The 23,564-nt window shown below is 36.5% G+C and overlaps 1 protein-coding gene across 1 annotated transcript in view; it reads left to right on the top strand.

Annotated features, from left to right (window-relative positions):
• Nucleotides 1-22,050, top strand: part of LOC136874435 (puratrophin-1) — a 1,332,114-nt gene extending 1,310,064 nt beyond the window's left edge. Inside the window, exons 21-26 of the mRNA XM_067148069.2 lie at nt 396-617; nt 3,074-3,217; nt 7,204-7,417; nt 7,973-8,089; nt 8,928-9,161; nt 19,882-22,050. Of these exons, the coding sequence (XP_067004170.2) occupies nt 396-617; nt 3,074-3,217; nt 7,204-7,417; nt 7,973-8,089; nt 8,928-9,161; nt 19,882-20,120 (1,170 nt within the window). The 3' untranslated portion in view covers nt 20,121-22,050. The remainder of the gene's footprint in view (nt 1-395; nt 618-3,073; nt 3,218-7,203; nt 7,418-7,972; nt 8,090-8,927; nt 9,162-19,881) is intronic.
• The last annotated feature ends 1,514 nt before the right edge of the window (nt 22,051-23,564 follow it).

Consider the following 23,564-nt stretch of genomic DNA (forward strand, 5'->3'; position numbering starts at 1 on the left):
TGTGTTTCCTGGAAATGTGTCTTGATATAATATCTGGAAAGCCTGCTTCATTGCTGATAGAAATATCAATGGCAGGAGAAAAAATCCATATCAGATATGGAAAAAAAATGTATAAGTTGAAAATTGTTGTATCTCACAAAATATGAACATTTGATGTAAATATTATGAAGTTTTATTTTTCTAATTCATAACTTTGCTGATGAACATAATTGTTCGACTGTGCAGTACCTCGGTGTAAATAATATTTACAGAAGTTCATTATTCTTTGGCCATTTTAACTACCAATTCTGTTGTCCATTGAAATTCCATGTAAGATAATGTATTTCAGCTCTCCTTTCAAATTGCAGATTTTTCTTATTTTTCTAGAAATTTTAAGAACTGTATTTCTTCTGCAGACAAAGCAAATGGAGTTGGGAGACAAAATGGACCTAGCAAGTTACCTTCTGAAGCCAGTCCAGCGTATGGGCAAATATGCTTTGCTGTTGCAACAGCTTATGAAGGCCTATCCAGACAAGGAAGCAGATGTAGCTGATATCAAGGCAGCTGAGCAGATGGTGCGCTTCCAGTTACGGCATGGCAATGACCTTCTTGCCATGGATTCTCTTCGAGATTGTGATGTAAGTTCAGTTTGTTGAGTCTTCATTCGATATGAAGTAAAAAGACCCACTAGTGATGTATTTTGAATATATTGATTTTTTTTTAAGAATAATTGTCTGGCTCCTTGGCTGAATGGTCAGCATTCTGGCCTTTATTTAAGAGTGCCCTGGGTTCAATTCCCAGCTGGGTTAAGGATTTTTAATTTCCCGAGGACTGAACGTTTGTGTTTGTCTAAATACATATCTTCATTTACATATAGCACATCACACCATACCACAGAAACAATAGTGAATACATCCTCTTGCGTAGAAATGATGACAGGAAAGCCATCCGGCCATAAAAGTGGCTTGAATCCGTATAACATGCTGACCACATATAATTGGGAAAAGGCCAGGAAGAATGAATAATTGTGAACATTTTAGTACCGTCAATATACTGTACTTATTGCATGATATCAGATTCATATCTGTATTGACAATATCAATTATACAATAATGTAGGTATTAATACAGTCCCCCGATTCAATACAATGCTACCTCTTCTATGGGGTAGTCACATTTTCATTATTGACCATAGGCTACATGTTTCGACCCTTGGTATGGGTCATCTTCAGTGGATTTCACTTTTGAAAGTATATATGTTACAATTAATAATGTGCTTAACATTTAATATGTATGGTCAATAATGAAAATTTGACTCCCTCATAGAAGAGGTAGCATTCTATTGAATAGGAGGACTGTATCAGAACCTACATTGTTGTATAATATGTATACCATATTTATGCAAATAATCCCTGTACCCTAATTTTAGGAAGGATCATTTTGACGAAAATGAAGTGAACTAAAATTCCTTCCTTCGAAAGAGTAACATCGGCATAAACAAATATTTAGTGTATCTCTCTGAGGTTCATGGGCTCTTTATGCAAATATGAACATGTAAATTTACAAATATAGCTGCTTTGCCTGAACATGTTTAAGATAAAAATACAATATCACTGCTATAATATATATTTGCCATGAAAATTAACAAGTAGGCTTACTTACGTGACAGGTATTTCATTAATCTGAACTTGCAAGAGGCTCGATTCCCTGTAGATAAGAAAATTCGCTAGAATCCTCTACTAAAGTATTTACAAATTTATCACACTCCACGTCTAAAACACTTCTCACACACGGTCTCTTTTTACTCGGATAATAACACGACCAGTGGTGGATAATTTTTTTGTGTAATGTTAACACTTGAAACAGACACACCAGCAAACTTGGATGTTAGTTTTACGATATCGTCAGTTATTTGGCCGAGATACGTTTTCATAAACTTATTACATACATTTTACACAACAGTCTTCTCTCTCCTTTTCTGGGGGATGAGGGCTGGCTGGGGGCGTACCAGATGGGAAGTACTGTCATCATCTGCGACAGGACCGGGCGAGTTGGCTGTGCGGTTCGGGGTGCGCAGCTGTGAGCTTGCATCCGGGAGATAGTGAGTTTGAACCCCACTGTTGGCAGCCCTGAAAATGGTGTTCCATGGTTTCCCATTTTCACACCAGGTCAATGCTGGGGCTGTACATTAATTAAGGCCATGGCCGCTTCATTCCCATTCCTAGGCCTTCCCTATCCCATGGTCGCCATAAGACCTGTGTCAGTGCAAATAGCATAAAAATAGAATCTGAGAGACAGGGACCATATAGTACGCTTCTGACTGAGACACAGTGGCTTCCCTGTCATCTGAGGTAGAGCTGCAAAAAGCGAGACAGACGATTACACCAGAAAGACTCCAATTTCCTAATTTCCTATTTTTAGTAAAGTTAGAAACAAACTCATGATGCAGACTTTTTATTTTCATTAGCATTAAAATATAAAGTCTTGCTTGCTAAAAGATATTTAGGTTTGTCAGTACTATACTGATAAATCAAATCGTATTTAATAGTAATGATAATTCTGGCTAGATTCCAGCTATTCCTAAGTTAGAACCCGCCAGAAATCCCGCTAGCCACTGTTGATTTTCACCTGCTAACTTAACATTAAAAACCTCCAGATCTAGCAGGAAAACCGCTGAATTGGCAACACTGTGTCCACGCACAACTACACACGTTTCCCATCGTAGCAACCCCATTCAGATTCGTATATGTTCATAATAGTTCGTACATTTACTTCCTTTCAGTTGCCAGGCATTTGTTATCTCCTCACTAGCGGCAAACTAATGCCAGCATCGAAAACTAGGTGAGCGAGGAAGGTGTTGCCAACCTTGGTGCAAATAAATCCTGCACCCCTATTTCTTACCTCCAATTTTTTAAAAAATATGCGGAGATTATTTGCGTAAATACGGTAGTCATCATCTATTCGTTATATTCCAACATTTTCTCTTTTTGCTATTCTTTGTTAGCTTGGTTTCAGAGATGATGAGTGACCTCATATGACTTACATAGAAGATAATTCTGCATTTTAAATATGGATACATAATTTTTCTGTTCCAGGTAAATGTAAAGGAACAAGGCAGGCTTCTGAGGCAAAATGAGTTTCTAGTCTGGCAAGGAAAGGGAAAGAAGTGCCTTCGTCATGTGTTCCTGTTTGAAGAATTGATTCTGTTCAGCAAAGCTAGAAGATTTCCTGATCGAAAGGTATGTGTTTATAGATGTTAAAATTGATAAAAGCAGAAGAAACTATCATCATTTTGAATTTTTCTCCAGAATCTACTTCTTTCTAAATTTACCAATTTCACTGTTCCTATTTGTCACTGTCAACCATTCATTCCAGTGATATATCTTTGTTTGAACAACTCTTGAGTTGGAATATTGGAAGCTAAGCAAAGCATGGAATTTACTGTAGACTTGGGCAAGGATTGAGTTGAATAATTGTTTGGAATTTTCAACAAATTGACTTATTCACAAAGTTTATCTAAATCAACACTTTTAATTAATAAGAGGCCTTTTATCTTGATATGTCTATAACAGGAATGATAACTCAAGCTTCATTACACCATTCAGTCATCACCATCATCATCATTTTAGAGTTCCAATTACCGAGCTCGATAGCTGCAGTCGCTTGAGTGCGGCCATTGTCCAGTATTCGGGAGACAGCTGGCTCGAACCCCACTGTCGGCAGCCCTGAAGATGATTTTCTGTGGTTTCCCATTTTCACACCAGGCAAATGCTGGAGCTGTACTGCAGTGCAGGGGTAGTGTGCCTGCCTCTTATCTGGAGGCCCCGGGTTCGTTTCCCGTCCAGGTCAGATTAGAATTGAGGAGCTATCTGATGATGAGGTAGTGGCCCCGGTCTAGAAAGCCAAGAATAACGGCTGAGAAGATTCGTCGTGCTGACCATACGACACCTCATAATCTGCAGGCCTTCGGGCTGAGCAACGGTCGCTTGGTAGGCCAAGGCCCTTCAAGGGCTGTAGTGCCATGGGGTTTGGTTTTTTTTGTTTGGTACCTTAATTAAGGCCACGGCCAATTCCTTTGCACTCCTCGCCCTTTCCTGTCCCATCGTCGCCATAAGACCTAACCGTGTCGGTGCGACGTAAAGCAAAATTGTACAGTTCCAGTTTCCTGAGTACTGTTGGTGAACCTCTGCCATTCTGTCTTAATGAGATACATTCTATTCTGTTGTTAATGACGTCCTCCAGTATCCTTCACCGATCTGCAATGTCCATCTTTACGGTGTCCATCCAGTGGGTTCTTTGTCCTACCATCATGTGTTTTCCTGCCATGTGTCTCTTCAAGTTAACATAAGCTGTCCTTGTTGGCTCGGTCCTCATTACATGCTCAACCACTTCATTCTGGTCATGCTGACTCGATCTCAGATTCTTAGCCATAACAAAAAGCATAAATTCCAATACATCAAAACTGAAGTGTGTTGAATAGATACATTTTGAATATACTGATATATCATATTTAGGAATAATAGTTTCCTTGATAATGTACAAACTTTTCAAGGAATACATCTGGAGGAAATTAAATACCAGCAGATAACTCTAAAATATGAATACTGGGCTAATGACTAAGTTAATGGATGTGGTAGAAAATTGTGGGTGGTTCTTTAAGTATACAGATCAAGAGGTCATATGTAGAGAAAGAAAAGTTCATATGTGCAGGTTTTGTCAGCGATGGTCGTTGGTGTAAACAAACCAAGAGTTCTGCTCATCCTTTCCAATGTGTAGGTTGAAACGTTAAACAGTAGTGCTGATGCTTCTAGCACAGTGGCAGATAGGTTATTTAGAGGTTTTGATTTTTATTATTAAATGCACCATAAATGCAATTTGTTTTAAACAAAGCAGAATAAGTTACAAATCTATAACTTTTAATATTTTTGTAGGTTTAGGTGACTTTTGTAGTGCACAAGTTATATGAAAGTAAAACTTTTATAAGTTGATACTTTTTATTCAAGTAAGGGCCATTATGCAATGAAATAAAAATTAGAATATTTTTTGGAGAATTTATGTTTCATGCGATTCTACACTTGTTCAGCTACTTTTCCACATAGTCTGCATTTCTGTTCAAACATTTGTCATAACTTGAAATAATTTTTGTAAACTCTCATCATAGAAGTCTGCAAAGAGAGCAATGTCTGAACCATAGTTTTCACTTTCACGTCAGTGTGGAAATGCTTGCCAGTGAGGAAACCTTAAAGGAACAAATAGTAGTCGCTACGTGTAAGGTCAAGACCATAGGAGGGGCGATCGAATTGCTGGGTGTCTCATATGATCATTGAATTCAAGTAGCAGTCAATAGAGTGGCAACACATCATCTTGGACGAAAGTGAAATTCAGTCAGACTTTCTTAACATGCAACATTGCTTGTGGACTTCATGCTGCTAGGAACAACAATCAGTGCAGCTGTGTAATGTGTGACCTTGATGAAACTTTACAATGGAATCCAGAATAAACACCGTGGCCATCTTTCTGTCTGCCTGTCTCTGTATGTTGCTTCATGGCGATGGAAGACCTCCCTCTACGGCTGGAATGTTACAATACCACTAGCAGAACTCTTACATTATATGGTTAAATAGTGCTTTACATAAAAATAGAGACGTAAATTATTTACCTAGAAAAATGTATCAGTGACCCCAGTTTAACCAGAGAATCACAGATGCCTGAGGCAGAGTTAATGTATGGACTGTTCCTTTACACTCCTCCTTCATGCAAGTTGTTGCAAGTATGCAAGTAGCAGACTATTTAAACAAGTGTTTAACAATATCCATCATTGCTCAATTTCATATAATACATAGCCATGGTGAGTACCTATTGTATGTCATTGGTTAACCCATATTTCATACATAATTTAATGCTATACTGGTTCTCTTAAAGACCTGTAGAGGACTCAACTGGAAATGATGAATCCATAATTCATTCCTCGCATTTGTATTGTTATCATCATCATCATCATTATTATTATTATTATTATTATTATTATTATTATTATTATTAAGAGTCCACTCCATGTCCATTGAGTGCTCTGATATATCATGGCAAGTTTTTATATATATTATTTTTGCTAGCGTATTGTGCGCAACGATTAATCATAGCAATGTTTAAAATGTGTTTGGTTTGATGGTTGTGCTGGTCTGAATGAAAAAAAATTGTTACTTTGTAGGACGAATCTGATCAGTATGGGAAAGTACAAAAAGCAGGTCGGGCCTGATGGAAGATGTAATTATAACCCTGAATTCTATCAAGTCAGGAAAGTTATGCATCCGAAAAGCACTGGAATAATTCAGTGTGCCTTATATGACCCTGGATGATAAGATAAACAATAATAAAACTATCTCAACATGACGGGAAGAATGGGAAAACTATTCTCTGACAATAGGCTGGGAAAGGACTGGCTCCGTGGGTTTCTTGTAAGAAGTGAGGAATTAGGTATGTGGCTTGGTGAAAACATTAGAAGTGTCAGAGCATTGGGTGGGTATTTATCGAATTTGGAGAAGCCACTTGAAGGTGTTGCACCAACTAGTATTCTTAATTACAACAGGACTAATTTAAAAAACCTTAATTACCGATTCAGTTCATCTACGTTTGAGACATAAACGAGTTTCAGTCAAAGAAATGATTGCTACCACATCACCTCAGTTTTCCGATCAGTCTACTATTTTTTATAACCAGCATTGTTGAAGAATGAAGAAGATGACGATTACTTAAGTGTTATGATTAAATATGAAGGATTGTATATTCCAAATATCAAAACCACAAAATAAAATAATTCCATGAAAATGTTCAAATATGTGTAAATTTTGATCGGTGTCACCCATGTGATGGCACTTATAGAGCTATGATAAAGTGTCCACTGAATATTTTCTAGACTTTCAGGTAATCTTACTGCAGTTTAAGCACCTCAATTCAGTATCCCTGTAAATATTTTACAAACTTCCAAATTTATTAAAACTAGAAATTAACCTTACATTTCAATTGAATATTAACAAAATAATTTTGGATGTGAAATTCTGAAGCTGCCCTACCGGAACAATTCATTTCTTAAGTAACTGTATCATCTGTGCACATGTACACTGATGAGTCAGAACACAGAAGTGTGCCTAACGTATGGTTTTGATTTATTAAGTAAGTTGATATTTTTGAACTGATGTTTTGTAATATTTTTCTCTTTTTATTTCAGAATTTGGACTTGTATATTTACAAGAATAGCATCAAAATGACAGACATTGGACTGACAGCTAAGATAGGAGATAGCCCAACCAAATTTGAAATTTGGTTCCGAAAGAGAAAACCAAATGATACATTCACCCTTCAGTCCATGTCTGAAGAAATCAAGCAGGCTTGGACAGAAGAAATATCAAAGCTTCTTTGGAAGCAGGCGCTGAGAAACAGAGGTGATTATAAAGATCTGTATAAAAATTTGGATTACTGAGCTAAAAATCATAAAATTAGACAAAACTACATGCTATTCCTTTTTGTATTTTGGATTGTTTTTTAAGTAATTAGATAGTTTTATTCATTTGTGTTATGTAGAGCTGAGTGGCCGTGCATATTAATGCTCTGCGGATATGGAGCCATCCTCTGCATTTAGGAGACAAGTGGGTTCAAACCCTATCATTGGCTATCCTGAGAATAGTTTTCTGTTTTTTCCCCATTTTCACTTCAGAGCAAATGCTGGGAGAGTTCCTATTCATATGCCAAAACTGATTCATTCCATCTCCTTGCCTAATTTCATTCACCTTCATTCATTTCATCTTAATAGTTCCTCAATTGAGTGTGGCTTCAGGAAGGACATCCGGCCATAAAAGAACGTTCCATATAATTTCATTTCACTTCAAGCTCGACCCTGTATCAGGAAATGAAACTCGGAGATAGACATAGATACATTCAGTTGTGTTATGAATATCATTACCATTTTCTAATTTTCAAATGTCTTTCTGTTTGTTTAGAAATGCGCCTTGCTGAAATGTCATCAATGGGGATTGGAAACAAACCCTGTTTAGACATTAGACCAAGTGCTGACCAAATAAGTGATCGCTCTATCAGCATTGCGCAGCTGAGTAAAAGTAAGTGTTTTCCAATATTTCCATTAAGCTTATCTCCCTTGAGTAACATTTGATACTGTGTAGTTACTATCAATACCTTTTGAGTGAAAGATTCATGCAACAGGGCATACGATAGCAATTACTCCCTACACCCCTACAAGTTTTTGTATAATTGCTGCAGTAATGCAGAACAGACTGAGCACACTTCATCTAACAGGCAGCTTGTGTACTGTAGTAGTGTTGTTAATAGGTTTGGAGGCTTTTTGTTTCTTCTGGCTCGGTGATCTTGAAGCATTCGAGGCCTGGACTTCCAACACGCTCTTTTTCCTCCCCTCATTCTTAGAGTGATCATTTGTTCATATTATTCACCTCATTTTGGTAGTCCTCTTCCATCACCTTCCTGGTCAAGAAGGGCTAACGGTGAAGGGGATTTTCTGCTTATTACTACAATCACCATAACTATTGTCTGCTATTTCATTAATTAATGTACCTATGAATTTGTTAAAAAATTATTTATATCCTAGATGAGAATCTTAACAGTTTTGCAAGGCCCATTTTTAAAATGTTTTATCCCTCACAGAATGAAACTTTTCATAAATACATTTCTTAGCTGTTGATGAGAGGATCCTTCTTTGCCACATTTCACTCTTATTTGTTGGGTAGTTCCTGAGATATTGTGATAAATTAGTGAATCATATTTTGCATTTATATGTACAGATTTATTTAGTGGATTACACAGGAAATATCATTTAAGCAGGATTTTTGTAAGTACTGTAGCACAATTTTTGTACATGATGTCCAAAATAAATAAATAAAAAAAATAATAACATTTCCTTATGTCTCTTCTTAATGTTTATAGCTGCCCCGCGATTCCGCAACTTAATCACGGTGTCGTCAGGAGATCTCCTGCGCAGTAACAAGCGGCCACATTCTATTATCTCTGTGAGCAGCTCGTCCTCATCTGGAGGTAGCAGCAGCACAAGCCATTCCTCAGCGTCCAACTATGGAGCTCTAGTCAATTTGGGATTTGACCCTGTTGACAGTCCGCACATGCACCACCGATCTACAACCCTGCACAGTCAGTGTTCAACAGGTCTGTATAGTATGTCCTTGTATGTAGCATTTAAAGTCAGTTTTCTTTACAGAGCGAACTAAAATACCTAATTTCCTTGCAGCAGTTCCACATATTGCATAAGATTTTAATCTTTATCAAATTTTGAATCATTAAGCATTCTCTGTGTATGTTTTAGCTACTTGTTTAACGTCGCACTAACACACAAAAGGTTTTCAGTGACGGTAAGAGGGGGGAAGGGCTAGGATTGGGAAGGTAGCGGCCGTGGCCTTAATTGAGGTACAGTCCTAGCCTTTGGCTGGTGTGAAAATGGGAAACTGTAGAAAACCATCTTCAGGGCTGCCGACTGTAGGATTCGAATCCACTATTTCCTTAATACAATATCCGTGTATTAATACCCAAGTCTGTATCGCCAGTACAGAATGAGATGGTTGTAAATTTGAATCCTAGTGTAGTTAAATGGTTGTGGGGCAGTGTGATATCTGACTGTCATAGTTTTGTCCTGCTTCTCTTGACCAATACATATGTGATTTTACAAATGTACATCCGTAGCCCTATTATTCAGATTTAATGTAAAACTGGATGTCATACAAATAGACACATAAAACTACAAGCATATTTGCTTACATTTACTTGACAGCCATATTCTCCTTAGCCATATTCAACTCTAGGCTGGGATAAATGTTAATTCTCTATTTTAGTCTTATCCCTCCACCTTTCGAGGTATTTGATATATACAGGGTTATTCAGTTAAGTTGTCCACCTCAAATATCTTCTGATCCCTTAAGGATATAGACATTCTGATCTCATATTCTTAAATTGTATTAAGGGACTCATAAAACACTGTCCAAATTGTCTCCATCACATGCACAATTACAAGAAACAGCTAGCAATGTTTTTAAAAAAATTGGGAATATACTAATTTCACCCAACAGAACAACTAACAATTTAGCAATAAGTTCATTAATGTCCTTATTTTGCAAATCTGACAAGTACTTTTGGAGATATTAAAGGGTTGAAAATGTGGAGTCATTAGACAGAAAACTATGCGCCATTTGCTGTGATATACAGGGCTCACTGTATGACTCACGCCTTGTTGATAAACGTATATACCTCAACTACTTTTTGATTGTCTGTACATCTCCCCGCATGATGAAAGTGGGGTTGAAAAGGGAGGAAATGAAACAATGCTCCTAAAAATAGCTGAACCATATTGTCTAAACAGCTGTGTATACCATAATATATTCTCAGCTGGACCACTGCCTTATATGTGGGCTTTAAGGTGGACCAGTAACATTCTCAATTAATTTTTGCATTCAATATTTTCCAATGACCTTGTCATTCATTGGATTTTGAAGTTGTTGAGTTCATATCATGTACTGTATACTCATGAGGAGGACAATCAAGCACTTGAATTATTGCAATTTCACTGTTTTATCTCGTCCCTTTCCATTTCAAGATCAATGAAACAAATGTTTTGTAACTTCAAAATGTTGTACATCATACTGTTGTTTCTCAGGGCTTGCTTCAGATAAGGTCGAGGTGTGTGCGTTTATCAACAAGTCTTGAGTCACGCAGCATCACAGCGAGTGGCACACCGCTTTCTGTCTAATGTCTACACATACAAAACTTTTTACTATCTCCAAAAGTACTCATTCGATTTGTAAAATAAGCACATCTCTGAACTTGTCACACAATTCTTAATAATTCTATTGGATGAAATTAGTACAGTCCTATTTAAAAAAACTAAGTTGCTACAGGTTTCTCGATGATTACGTATTTGATGGAGATTAAATGGACAATATTTTATGAGCCCATTAATACAATTAAGGGATTTTGAAACAGAATATTTGCATAATTATTCCACTTTGGGCAATAAAATAAAATGTGTCTTAAAAGAAAACTTTATAAGTAAATTCTTATAAACTGTACATGTTTTGGCCCCATTGGGCATTCTTCAGCCGTGAAAAAAAAAGTATAAAGTCTACAGAACACTCTAAAATCACAACACTTAAAGTATTATGACAGATCAATCTTAAAATGCTTTAACTTGTATCATTAAAAAAAAAACACCATAGAAGCACTCGTTTCTAGAAGTCTTGTTCTAAGAAAATTGTGAACAAGGTTATAGGTATCAATTTGTAAGTTAACAACAAAATCAATCTTCATGTAAAAAAGTCTTGAGAAACTGACACATGAAAAATGAAATATCGTCCCTCCTATATCAAAACAGTGAATGTGAAAATGCTCTTCCTATCCATTATTTCCCTTAAGACTGAACCTTAAATACATCATACTCTAGGAGTGGGTAATTATGTCATGCAGACATACATTTATACAGTATGGTACACACGCGCATAGGAAAATGAATCAAAGAAAATTATACTGATGGACTGCATATCCGTATGTGGCTGGGAGGCACGACCACGAGTATTAAGGGAAATAATGGATAGAAAGAGCGTTGTCACATTTGCGGTTTTGGCATAGGAGCAATGATATGTTGTCAGTACAAAGAAGAAAAAAAACCGAAATGAAGTGATGATGATAATGTTAGACTGCCAAGCAGCTTAGTTGTTAACAACGGCAAGGCAGGGGAAAGAAGAAAACATGGGAAGATTATGAAAGGCAGGACTGAGTTGTAACTTAGTTTTATCAAGAAGGATTTTTCATGTCTCGAAAAGAATGTTAATTTGATCAGGATTTTAATTTAAATTGCAAATATTAATCTTTTGATCTAAATAGATGAAAATGCTTTCATTGCCATTATTTTCTCTATAGAGAATCAATAAATCATTGTCAATGGATGTGAAAATAAATAAATACTCTATTGTATTTTATTGCTTTTATTATTATAGATTTATTTATGAAAGTCTATCATACTTTTTAGCCGGCCCCATGGTGTAGGGGTAGAGTGCCTGTCTCTTACCCGGAGGCCCCGGGTTCAATTCCCGGCCAGGTCAGAGACTTTTACCTGGACCTGAGGGCTGGTTAGAGGTCCACTCAGCCTACGTGATTAGAATTGAGGAGCTATCTGACGGTGAGATAGCGGGCCCGATCTAGAAAGCCAAGAATAACGGCCGAGGGGATTTGTCGTGCTGACCACACGACACCTCATAATCTGCAGGCCTTCGGGCTGAGCAGCGGTCGCTTGGTAGGCCAAAGCCCTTCAAGGGCTGTAGTGCCATGGGGTTTGGTTTGGTATAATACTTTTTAGCATTAACATGTTCCTGGTAATGGATATTGTAATCCTTAACTGTCCAGCTCTTGCTTCTTTCCGCCTTTTCTAAATATTTGCATGCTATTATATTTCATTGCTAAAGGCCATTTTTAGCTATTTTTATCCCCCTGATTTAATTGACGCATCTGTTATCTTCAGTGATCATGTTCCCAAATACAGAAACAAAATTTCTTCACCTGTTATACAAGGTTCCTAATATCTGAGCATCCATTTCTCTACTGTTCTTACAAGTAGAGAGTTGTTTTCAGCTTCCATTTGGACAAGGCCATTGCCAAAGTTTCTTACATAAGTTTAAAGCTTTTCACTCTGTGAAAAACACTAATTCTAGTACATATAACATACCTGTGATACAGAAACCACTACAGTAATAAACAAAGAATGCCATGCTTCATTCTAGATAAACATTTTCAGATTCTAAATCATGTGTGTACCGAGCTCGATAGCTGCAGTCGCTTAAGTGCATCCAGTGTCCAGTATTGGGGAGATAGTAGGTTCAAACCCCACTGTCGGCAGCCCTGAAAATGGTTTTCCGTAGTTTCCCATTTTCACACCAGGCAAATGCTGGGGCTGTACCTTAATTAAGGCTACGGCCACTTCCTTCCCACTCCTAGCCCTTCCCTGTCCCATCGTCGCTATAAGACCTATCTGTGTCGGTGCGACGTAAAACAATTACCAAAAAAAACTCATGTGTATATATGCAAAATGTTGTTTATGTTGCATAAACTTATCAGTGATTGTGAATTGGTGATGTTATGAATACGTGAAACAAATTATGATTATAGCAGTCCTTCACTATCACCTTAATTAACTTTGAGAAAGTTTTCTGTGCTTAACCTAAGCTGCTAATCGTCTGTTACTTCCAATGACTACATTTGGACTGAAGCCAGTTCTGTTGCTTTGGTTGTGGTTGCTATGTAGTGCGGTGCTGTAGGCAATAACTCTGTTCAGTGGATAAGGGAGGGGAAGTGCTGTTTGTTCATCTTATAATTGTGTATTAGGGAGTAAATTATTTTGATTAAATATAAGTGTGGAATTGAATCAAGGAGTATCTTGTAAGATATTATTATTATTATTAGTGATAAATAATAATAATCATCATCATCATTAGTGTCCCACTCCAGTCTCCTGGGTGTGGTTTACAGGCCTCCTCCACTTCTTTCTGTCCTTCCACTTTTCCTGCTCAATTACTTCTGCCACATAAAATCCAGCTTCTCTAATGTCCTTCCAAATCTGATCCATCCACCTTCTTCTCGGTCTTCCAACTGGTCTCTTTCCCTTAACTTCTCTTTCCAATTCCCTTCTTGCTACCCGTTCCTTTCCCATTCTTTTTACATGTCCGAACCTTCTCAGTCTTGCTACTAAAAAAACCTACTATAATGTCTCGAGTGGCAAGAGCGCACCTAAATGTAGAGAATTCAGTACAGATAAGAATATCCTAACCCATATTCCAGACATTTAGCTTTAGCGTAGCCTCCTATGGGATTCATTAAGTGCTAATGCAAAAAGTGTGAAATGATTAAAATTCAGGAAACTCAATTGTCAAAAATTACCAGTGTTTCACCCCAGTGCAGTACCAGTTGGATACTGCACCTTTCCAAGACAACACTGGCTAGCTGGCACGCCAGTAGCAACACCACTACAACCTATACATGTGATAAGCACAATGCAGTGCCGACGTACTAGGGGAGAATTGCATCTCCACTTACTATATGTGCCCTCCCAGGCCTGCATGACCAAAAATATGGCTTCCAATTGAGATAGCTAAATAAAATTCAGGAAACTCAATTGTCTAAAATTACCATTGCTTCACCCTAGTGCGGCATGGGCTCATAAATTGGATACCGCACCTTCCCAAGACACTGGCCAGCTAGCACGCCAGTAGGGACGCCACATCAGTGTGAAATGATGTTTGAAAATTAAAACAAAGAGGGGGTGGAGGATTTTTTTAACTGTATGTGATCATTGAGGTTTGCTTAGTTGGCTTTTTTGCAATGTTAGTTTCTTTAGCTTTAATATTCAAAGATATACTTTTATTTTTGATGTGTAAAATTTTTAGATCTGTGTTATGTCTGTGAAATGGTGTGAGTTGTCCTATACATGCTCTCCAAAGGCTGAATGCCCATTTTATCCAACTGCATTTTTGTGTTCTCTATGTCTGCTGTGGAAATTAAGTTTTGTTTATCCTATATATGTGACATTGCAGTTCGGTTCTTGACATGTTCGTAAATATCTGATTTGGAAGAAAGCTCTTTTTTGTTTAGGCTGCATTTGCAGTGTGTTGTTCATTCCCAAGGCTTTTGTTAACTTTACTATTTCCAAAATAAAAAAGTTATTTTGTACCTTGTTCTTGTTTAGTAGTTGAGGACAGTAAATTTTTCACTTTTATGTGTAGTTCACCTGGTGTTTTTCCTTTGTTTATTTAATCACAAGGTAATGTACCCGCGCTTCGCAACGGGATTCTCAAAAAGACTGACTTTGTGGATTTCCTAATTAAAGTCAACATGGGTCATTACAGAGTAGGAATGTAGGGATTAAAAGCAATGTTATATAAAATACTTGATCAAATGAAAAACAGCACATTTTCTCACTTAAAAGTGAACAGTACTACGGTGCAGATCTAACAGTCCAAAGTTCCAGAGCTGGAATGACCAGGCCGCAAACTGCCGTGAACACTCCTGTGCTATTATTCCGTTAAACATACGAACTGCTCATTCCAATCAGTGCCTCAGAGTAGGGATTGTATAGCTTGAATGCTACTATGAACTAGTGCGTTTCGTAGGGCCTACCAGTAGTATCAGAAAATTTATGAACCAGAAGAATGGCATGCTAAAGAAGAAAGTTATCTAACCCCCCAGTTACTTCCCGCCAATATTCAGGCAGGCTGTTACACTCGGTACGACCGGGTGAGTTGGCCATGTGGTTAGGGGCATGCAGCTGTGAGCTTGTATCCGGGAGACAGTGGATTCGAATCCCACTGTCAGCAGCCCTGAAGAAGGTATTCCTACGTTTCCCATTTTCACACCAGGCAAATGCTGGGGATGTACCTTATCGTAGGCCATAGCCGCTTCTTTCACACTCCTAGCCTTTTCCTATCCCATCGTCGCCATAAGACGGTGCTACGTAAAGCAAATAAAAAAATACTCGGTACACAGCAGTAATCCTATCTGTCGGAGATGAGTGGCAACATAAGACACAAAACACATCACAACAAACAACGGTCAATTTAATGTTATTGTTGATCAATTTTATGAGCTTTCTGTATTGTAGGCCTTCACATTAAGTTTTCTTTCGACTCTGTGATATTAGGGTGACTTATAAAATTATTTATATCATAGACTGTAGTTCATTATTCTCCAACTTTATATACCGAATTTCATTAAATTCCGCTTAACCACTTTCTCGTGACTCGGCGCTGATACGGACTTAGTAACAAAAATACAAATTCATGATCATAGTCTGTGATCATAGTCGGTACAGTAACATTGTATAAGACATAAATGATCGGAAATGTAACATTAGTTATGTAGTATTTATCGATACAACCACTAATAACATAAATATTTGAGAATTAAATGTTAGGCCTTCCTCTAAACTACCATTTTACTTAGCATAAATAAAATTATTTATGGCCTAGATTATAGCGACTTTTTCCCCGACTTTGAATGCCGACTTTCATTACGAAAGGACTAATAATAGCATAAATATTTGAGATTTAAATTTTAGGCCTTCCCCTAAACTAACATTTTCTCGGCGTGAAAACAATTTATAGCCTAGATTATAGCAACTTATTTTCCGACTTTGCGTACCAATTTTCGTTATGATGCGACCACTAAGTGCAAGCTGTTGACGACCACTAATGACAAATATTTAAGAATTCAATTTTAGGCCTTTCCGTAAACTACCATTTCGTTCAGTGTGAATACAATTATTATGGGGTAGATTATATCGACTTATTAACCCAACTTTGCATACCGATTTTCATTAAGATACGACTACTAATAACATAAATATTCGAGAATAAAATTTTAGGTCTTCCCCATAACTACCATTTCACTCAGCGTGAATACATTTATTTATGGCCTAGATTATAGCGACTTATTCCCCGACTTTGCATACCGATTTTCATTCAATTTTCTTCAGCCATTTTCTCGTGGTACGTGTACATACATACAGGCAGACAGAAATTAGGGAAAATTAAAAAGTGCATTTCCTTGTTACTGTGGACACGTCTGATACAGAAATACCATCCTTTTTATTATCTGAGCAATGTACAGACACAACTCTTATCTTATATATTTAGATTTACCAAGTCTACAGTAATATAATACACCATAGAGTTTGAGGGATGTTCCACCATTCAACACAATGTAAAATATTTGAAATTTATTAAGTGAAGACTGGTTTCAACAGTGTCATAAGGGTGGTTGTTTTCTTTGGTGATTTGTTTTATTGTTTGAATTTTAGCATTGAAATCTGTTGTGCTCATTGGTATGGAAATTATTCTGGGTATCATTGTATTCAGTCCTGCTAATTTTTGTGCATTCAGGTGGTTGCCTATTGTGTGTGAAGTTTGAATGGGTTTTCTGTATACAGTAGAACCCCTATTTAGTGTGTTTACAGGCCTTGATTTTTTTAACCTTAAATAGGTGTTTACCTTAAAATGAGGTTTCAGTATAAAGTACACCTTTTCCAAAAATCTTTGCCTGTATTACCGTGAACTGTACCATCACATGTTATTTATACAGTGACAGCAATGGAACGAGGAGATATCTACCCTACACATTGTACTGTAGTTATAACTTTGTACTGTTTGTGCTGAAGATTACTCTTGTGTTAAACTGCTGCTACTATCTAAGCAAGAGACCTGTAGTGAACCATAACTAGCTTTGACTCAGATTGTTCTTTGAAAAATAAATGAATAAATTTAATTAAATAAGTTGGGTACAGCCTAACAAATGTGTTCTTTGGCACTATCATCAGATTAGCAGACCTATGCTATTTGCAGGACCAAACTGAATAATTCCTGAAGGTGCATACAGAAGGAAATGTGGTTGCTAGATGATGGATCATAATCTCATACATATGCATATCTTCATTGTACACTGTTATGCTTTTTAGCATTCAGTCTGCAAGCCTCTGCAAATTAACTAAGTGCTTCCATAATCCTTTATTTGTAAACAGCTCTGTAGCTTCCTTTAATTGCATACCTCTTAAAACATGCATCTCTTAGTTGGTTAAGAAATTGTTTTCATTGTTATTTAGGAATATGTTCGCTGTTATTCCTGATAATGCTGAGCCCTTTTGACAATAGGCTTTATCGTTTAATGTAGAACTGTTTTGGTTTACGGTTGTTCTAAGAAGCTTAATTATTTGGTTTTTCTTGTAGGAAATGGTTGTCTTTTAGATGGTTTTCTATAATTTTAATCGTGTTTTTTTACATTTTTTTGGTACATCAGTATAGGTAAGGTTGTATTCTGCCTGAAGGCAGGTCCAAACCTCTGCAGAGGTGTGCCTGAGCTGGAGTTTACGTACGGTAGGGTGGCCAGTTCCTTTCCGCTCCTCCATTCCCTTACCCCCACCAACAACGCGTGGCAACCCATCCAAATCTTGACCCCGCCCAATGTTGCTTAACTTCGGTGTTTCAACACGGCTATACCAATAGAAAAGCAATAAGCAACATTTTTCCTTTTGGCATTTGGTTGTGTAGTTCGCATACATTGTAACATGATATATATTTGAAATTTACTATTTACTTTTGGTCTGATGGGACACGAGTCTTGTGTATTTTAGGGATGGCTCTTATTGTGGGGAGTTTGGGTTTTTTTGATGATAAGTCTTTCTCCCCCCATATAAAACATGAAGACTAATTTCCCATTAGACCAATAGTAAATTTCAAAGACGCATCAAGTTATAATGTAAGCAAACTCTCAACCAAATGCTAAAAGAAAAAAGGCTGCTTCTCTATTGGTACATTAATGTAAAAATCAATTAGATTATAGAAAACCATCTAAAAGACAATAATTCACTACAAAGAAAAACATAATAATTAAGCTTCTTAGAAGAACCGTAAATCAAAACCTTTACATTAAACGATAAAACCTATTGTCAAAAGGAAAGGTCAACCATGGATGGGCTCACCATTATCAGGCAATAGCAAACATTTTCTTAAATAACGTTGAAAACAATTTCTTAATCAGCCAGCATTCTAAACTACTCTTACGTGTAATATGCTTACATACTGAATTCCTCACACAAGTCAATCAATTTCACAATGGAAACTGAAAACTAAGGGGGAAAAATCAACTTTTTTAAACGCCACAATCATTAGGAATAATGACAACCTATCATACAAAATATACAGAAAATCCACTCAAAATTCACACACAGTAGGCAACGAATCCAACCACCTATACACATACAGATTAGCAGGACTGAATACAGTGATACCCAGAGCAATTTCTATAGATTTCTATAGATTTCAATGCTGAAATACAAATAAAACAAATCATGAAAGAAAGCAACCATGCTCCTTTCACAGCAGATAAATTATTAAATAAAGGACAAACACCAGAGGCTACATATGAGCCATTGCCCTCAACTACATGAACATACATAATAGTTAGTATTTTGAAAAAAACAAGGTCAAGAGTAGCCTTTAGAATGAACAGCACAAAAGTAATTTCCTCAGCAGATACAAAGAACATAAAAATGTGATTAGATACAATCAGCATTCAGCCTTTGTAGAGGATGTATACAACATCTCACACCATTTCACAAATATCCACACAGATCTAAAAATTTTGCACAACAAAAGTTAAAGCAAATCTTTGTACATAAAAGGAACTATAGAAATTCACATTACAGAAAAAGCCAACCTAACCAACCCCAATGATCATACACATTTTAGAGGCACTGCCCTTTTTCCCCTCCCCTCTCCACTGAAAAGAGTTAATGCATATAGCATTTTCCTCATCCCCCTACATAGCAACCATGAGCGGTTCCAGTCCAAACATAGTCTCTGGAGGTAACTGACGATTAATAGCTTAGGTTAAGTACGGAAGACTTTCTCAAAGATACTAAGGTGTCTTGTTCATAACATCACGATTTCACAATCATTAACAACTTTAGGCAATATAAACAATATTGTGCATATATATATGCAGGATTTAAAGTGATTTGATAGAATCTGAGGATGTTCTTGTAGAACAAAACATTCTTCATAACAAAAAAAGAAAAAAATTTGTAATGTTCAATTCATCTCTTTCTCCTTTTCTCACTATTACAATATTGTAAGCATATTGTTAACAGTGTTTATAAATGATTCATAAATACTAATCAATAGAATAAAGAAAAATAGTTCCCATTATTTTACATCTAATAATAATATTTGCATATCATTCGTGACTCTAGATGAATGTACAGTATTTGACAGAATGTAGCCTACTGCTTCTATATTTTTAAGAACGGCAGTTTGTTTCACATTTTGATTGTCTGATGTTGCAGAGAGCGGTATAATTGCGGACATTTCCCTGGGATCAGAAGATGCTGATGGTTCTCACTGGCATGTAGAGAGGTCCAACAGTTCAGTAACATCTATGTCTCTCGACTCTTCCATGTCTCCCACTTCACCAGTCTCTCCAACAGAAGAGGATAAGACATGCCTCATAGTTGCACAAAGTAAAGAGAGTGAAGGTCTTGGTCTTAATGAACCAGACCAAGAAGAAGTATCCATCAAGTTGTGAACTTCGAAGTCTGCTCAGACCTTACTTTCAACAGTGTGACACTATATACTGTTCTCTTACCTAAGAAATTCGTGTAATACATGTTTTACCTTGTACTGATTTTAAGCGCATCATTTTTGTTGGCAACGTTTGCGTATTTTGGTGAGCTTCAATAGCATTTACAAATATGTTGTTTATTTGGTAAATATTACATCATTATTGAGCAGTATGTAATTTCTTACATTGAACTTTAAAAATGACACAGGTATGTTCCTTGATTGTTCAATGAAAGTTCATACCTTTTAAAATTTTATTTTACTCTCCACTTATAATAATTCAACTTCTTTTTGTACAAGAGTATAGCCTACAGTAATTATTCTTCTTTTTTACTCCTTCACTTTTCCATGCAGGTTAGTAGTTCTGGTCCTGCAATTTTTACATCAGCTGTAGGCTTTCGGAGATTTTCTTGTACATGAGGAAAGCTTTGGATAAAATTTACGGTTATGTCACATGGACAAGCTACTGAAAATGAATAGGTTTAAAAAAAAAATATGTTAAAGGTTCAGGCTAGGTTTGTGTATTAAATCAGCATATTATAAATATGATAAACAATTACGGTACCTGATACAGTTGCCTGACTGGAATGGGCTTGTAGAACTTACACAGTAGGCCTATGTTTTTGCCTTGCCTCCTTGTTCTGGGCCAGTATTGCTCATGTCTGTGATTCACTTTGTTAACTGTTCCTACAGAAACATTTCGTCTTCAGCCCTTCGCTTGTCATTTTTTCAATAACTCCAATATTAGTTTACTTTGCCATAACCAAGGTTAACAGAGAAGTAGTCAATCTTCATTCACTTTTCTAATAATTCTTTGTTTCAGATATTTCTCATGACAGATTCCCATAGATCAGAATACTTATTCTATATAACAATGCTTCAACTTGGATATCTTGGAATAGAGATATTTTCCTACCAGGCAGGACCTGTAGGCATTTCTTTCTCCTAATTTTATTCTAAGAAAGACAATTGTATCAGGTAGAGTAGAAAGAGTTCTAAAATTATCACCCTGACAGAGACTATTGCATTATCATAGGGGTAACAGTAATGTCAAAAAGAAGAGAAAGAAAAGAAAAAAGTCTGTGAAGCTCAAAGCGTTTCTCAGTACAGCCACAATAGTACACCTAATTATTATTCTCAAATGTACAAATGTTCATATACTGAACAGACAGTGTAACACTGTAGAAACTGGTTGCAGTATAAAATGTCTCGATTCCTGCCAGAGAAAACAGTCGTCAATATCAAATGTACCTCTATATCCATATTATTGACCTGATAAAGACAAACAGAAGGCCATTTCAAATGTAATTAATATTTTGATACAAAACTAATCATAGGTGCTCTGCCATATATTTGTTTTTGGCAGCCGACATATCAAAAGTATGTGCAGTCCAAGACCTCAGTTTGACACATAATACTAAGCACACAAATATATTATTTAAAAAGAGAATAACTGAAAGTGAATAAACTAATATATAAATATATTTAGAGATTAAAGAAAAGTATCTAACTTTAATTTTTCAAATTCAGTCTGTAGTAAAGTTGTGTACTTACGGTAGGATTTAAAATGTATGTAAATATAGTAAAAGTAGTTGGCTAAAACATGTACAGTTGATTCTTAAACAGTATTTATTAATATTTTGTCTGTATTTGTCAAATCCAGTCTCTTCTAGAGGCAGTTTTTATTATTAAGATATCGAGAAGTATATTCTGAAGCTGACAGTGTTCAATTTTGTTTTGTTTCTAAATCTGAAATGAAAAGCTCGATGACTAGGATATTTGCACTAACAATAAAAGTCAAATAAACTAGCACCTGAACATCACTCCTCAAGAATCCTTCATTTTACAAAATGTAATATTGGATTTTGTATTTTTACTAATAAAGTGTATCATCTCTACAACTCCTGTTTTATTTGTCACATTTAGTTTAGACCTTTTGCATACTTACGACTAAGGTCCTTATTTTTTGGTGAAATAAAACTGTTGATTTTGGTGTTAAAACTGACACTATTTCAATAGGTATTTCTTTAAATAAGCTGTCATATTAATTTTCTTGTGAAATCTTCCTGATAAGATCTGTTTTCCCTAGGACCCTGCCATTTTTACAGACATCCCAGCTAACATAACGTAGACAATCCTAGCTACATAATATTAATACATATTTGAGTCATTGGGCATTCCAAATTTAAATACTGTAAAAGAGTCCATTTAAGTAACAAATTTTCATTTCTGTCAGCTTAATTGCAACAGTTACATCAGAGTTTAAATATTTAGCTTGACTATCACGTAGGTGCATGAGCAGTGCCTTGATTAGCGTGGAATCGCATGCGGGCACTCAATTCCGCATGACGTCACAAACCCGTGTGGCACTCCACAGCAGCCGAGTAGCAAGCCCCGGTGTTACACAATTATGACCGAGCAGTAAAACACTGAAGTTCAAAATACTCTTTTGTATCTTGTTCGTGATAATAGCACTAAAATATATCAGTTTTTCAGTTAATGCTTACCTGTCTGATATTACTGTATTCACGCGAATAATCCCCACACCCTAATTTTAGGAAAGCTCATTTTGAGAAAATGAAATGAACTAAAATTCCTTCCATCAAAAGAGTAACATAGGTATAAACAAACATTTCATATCACTCCACAAAGTCCACGTGTTCTTTACACAAATATGAACATGTTAATTTACGGATATAGCTGCTTTGCCTGAGGTGATAAATATACATGATCACTGCTATAAAATGCCATGAAAATTATCAAGTAGATCTACTTACGTGACAGGTATTTCATTAATCTTAACTCGATTCCCTGGAGATCAGAAGATCGTTGTCTCTTGCATCACTAGAATCCTCTCCTAAATTGCAAATTCGTCACACTTCACGTCTAAAACACTTCTCACACGCGGTCTCTTTTTACTCGGATACTCTGATTTTATGACCGGTGGTGGATAATTCTTTTCGTGCAATGTAAACTCTTGAAACAGACACACCGGTGAAGTCGGATGATAGCTTTTCGATACAGTAAAACCACGTTATTACATGATTTCGAATAACCTCCAACTCGTAATTCAGAAATGCCAACTCTTGCCGCATCACAAAATATTCTGATACCCACTACTGCATGCAATCAACATTGATTCACAGTTTAAACCTTTCAAATGTCGTGGAAAAAATTCTAGTTCCGAAACGTATCTGACAAGGCGCATTTACATTATTCAACACTTGGATAACTCGTTGGCAAACATAACCTCACACAATGAAAGGAAAAACAGCACGATTCAAGATGAGGACAAATTATGCTGGCTCCCGTGTACAAGTGTTTTATTTTTTGGTTTACTGTACTGTTTGCATTTTAGATGCCTTGTACTTGCACGGAAAGTGCCCGACGCCCTTAAAACATCATGGCT

The sequence above is a fragment of the Anabrus simplex genome, chromosome 5 (assembly GCF_040414725.1).
Source record: "Anabrus simplex isolate iqAnaSimp1 chromosome 5, ASM4041472v1, whole genome shotgun sequence".
Lineage (NCBI taxonomy): Eukaryota > Metazoa > Arthropoda > Insecta > Orthoptera > Tettigoniidae > Anabrus > Anabrus simplex.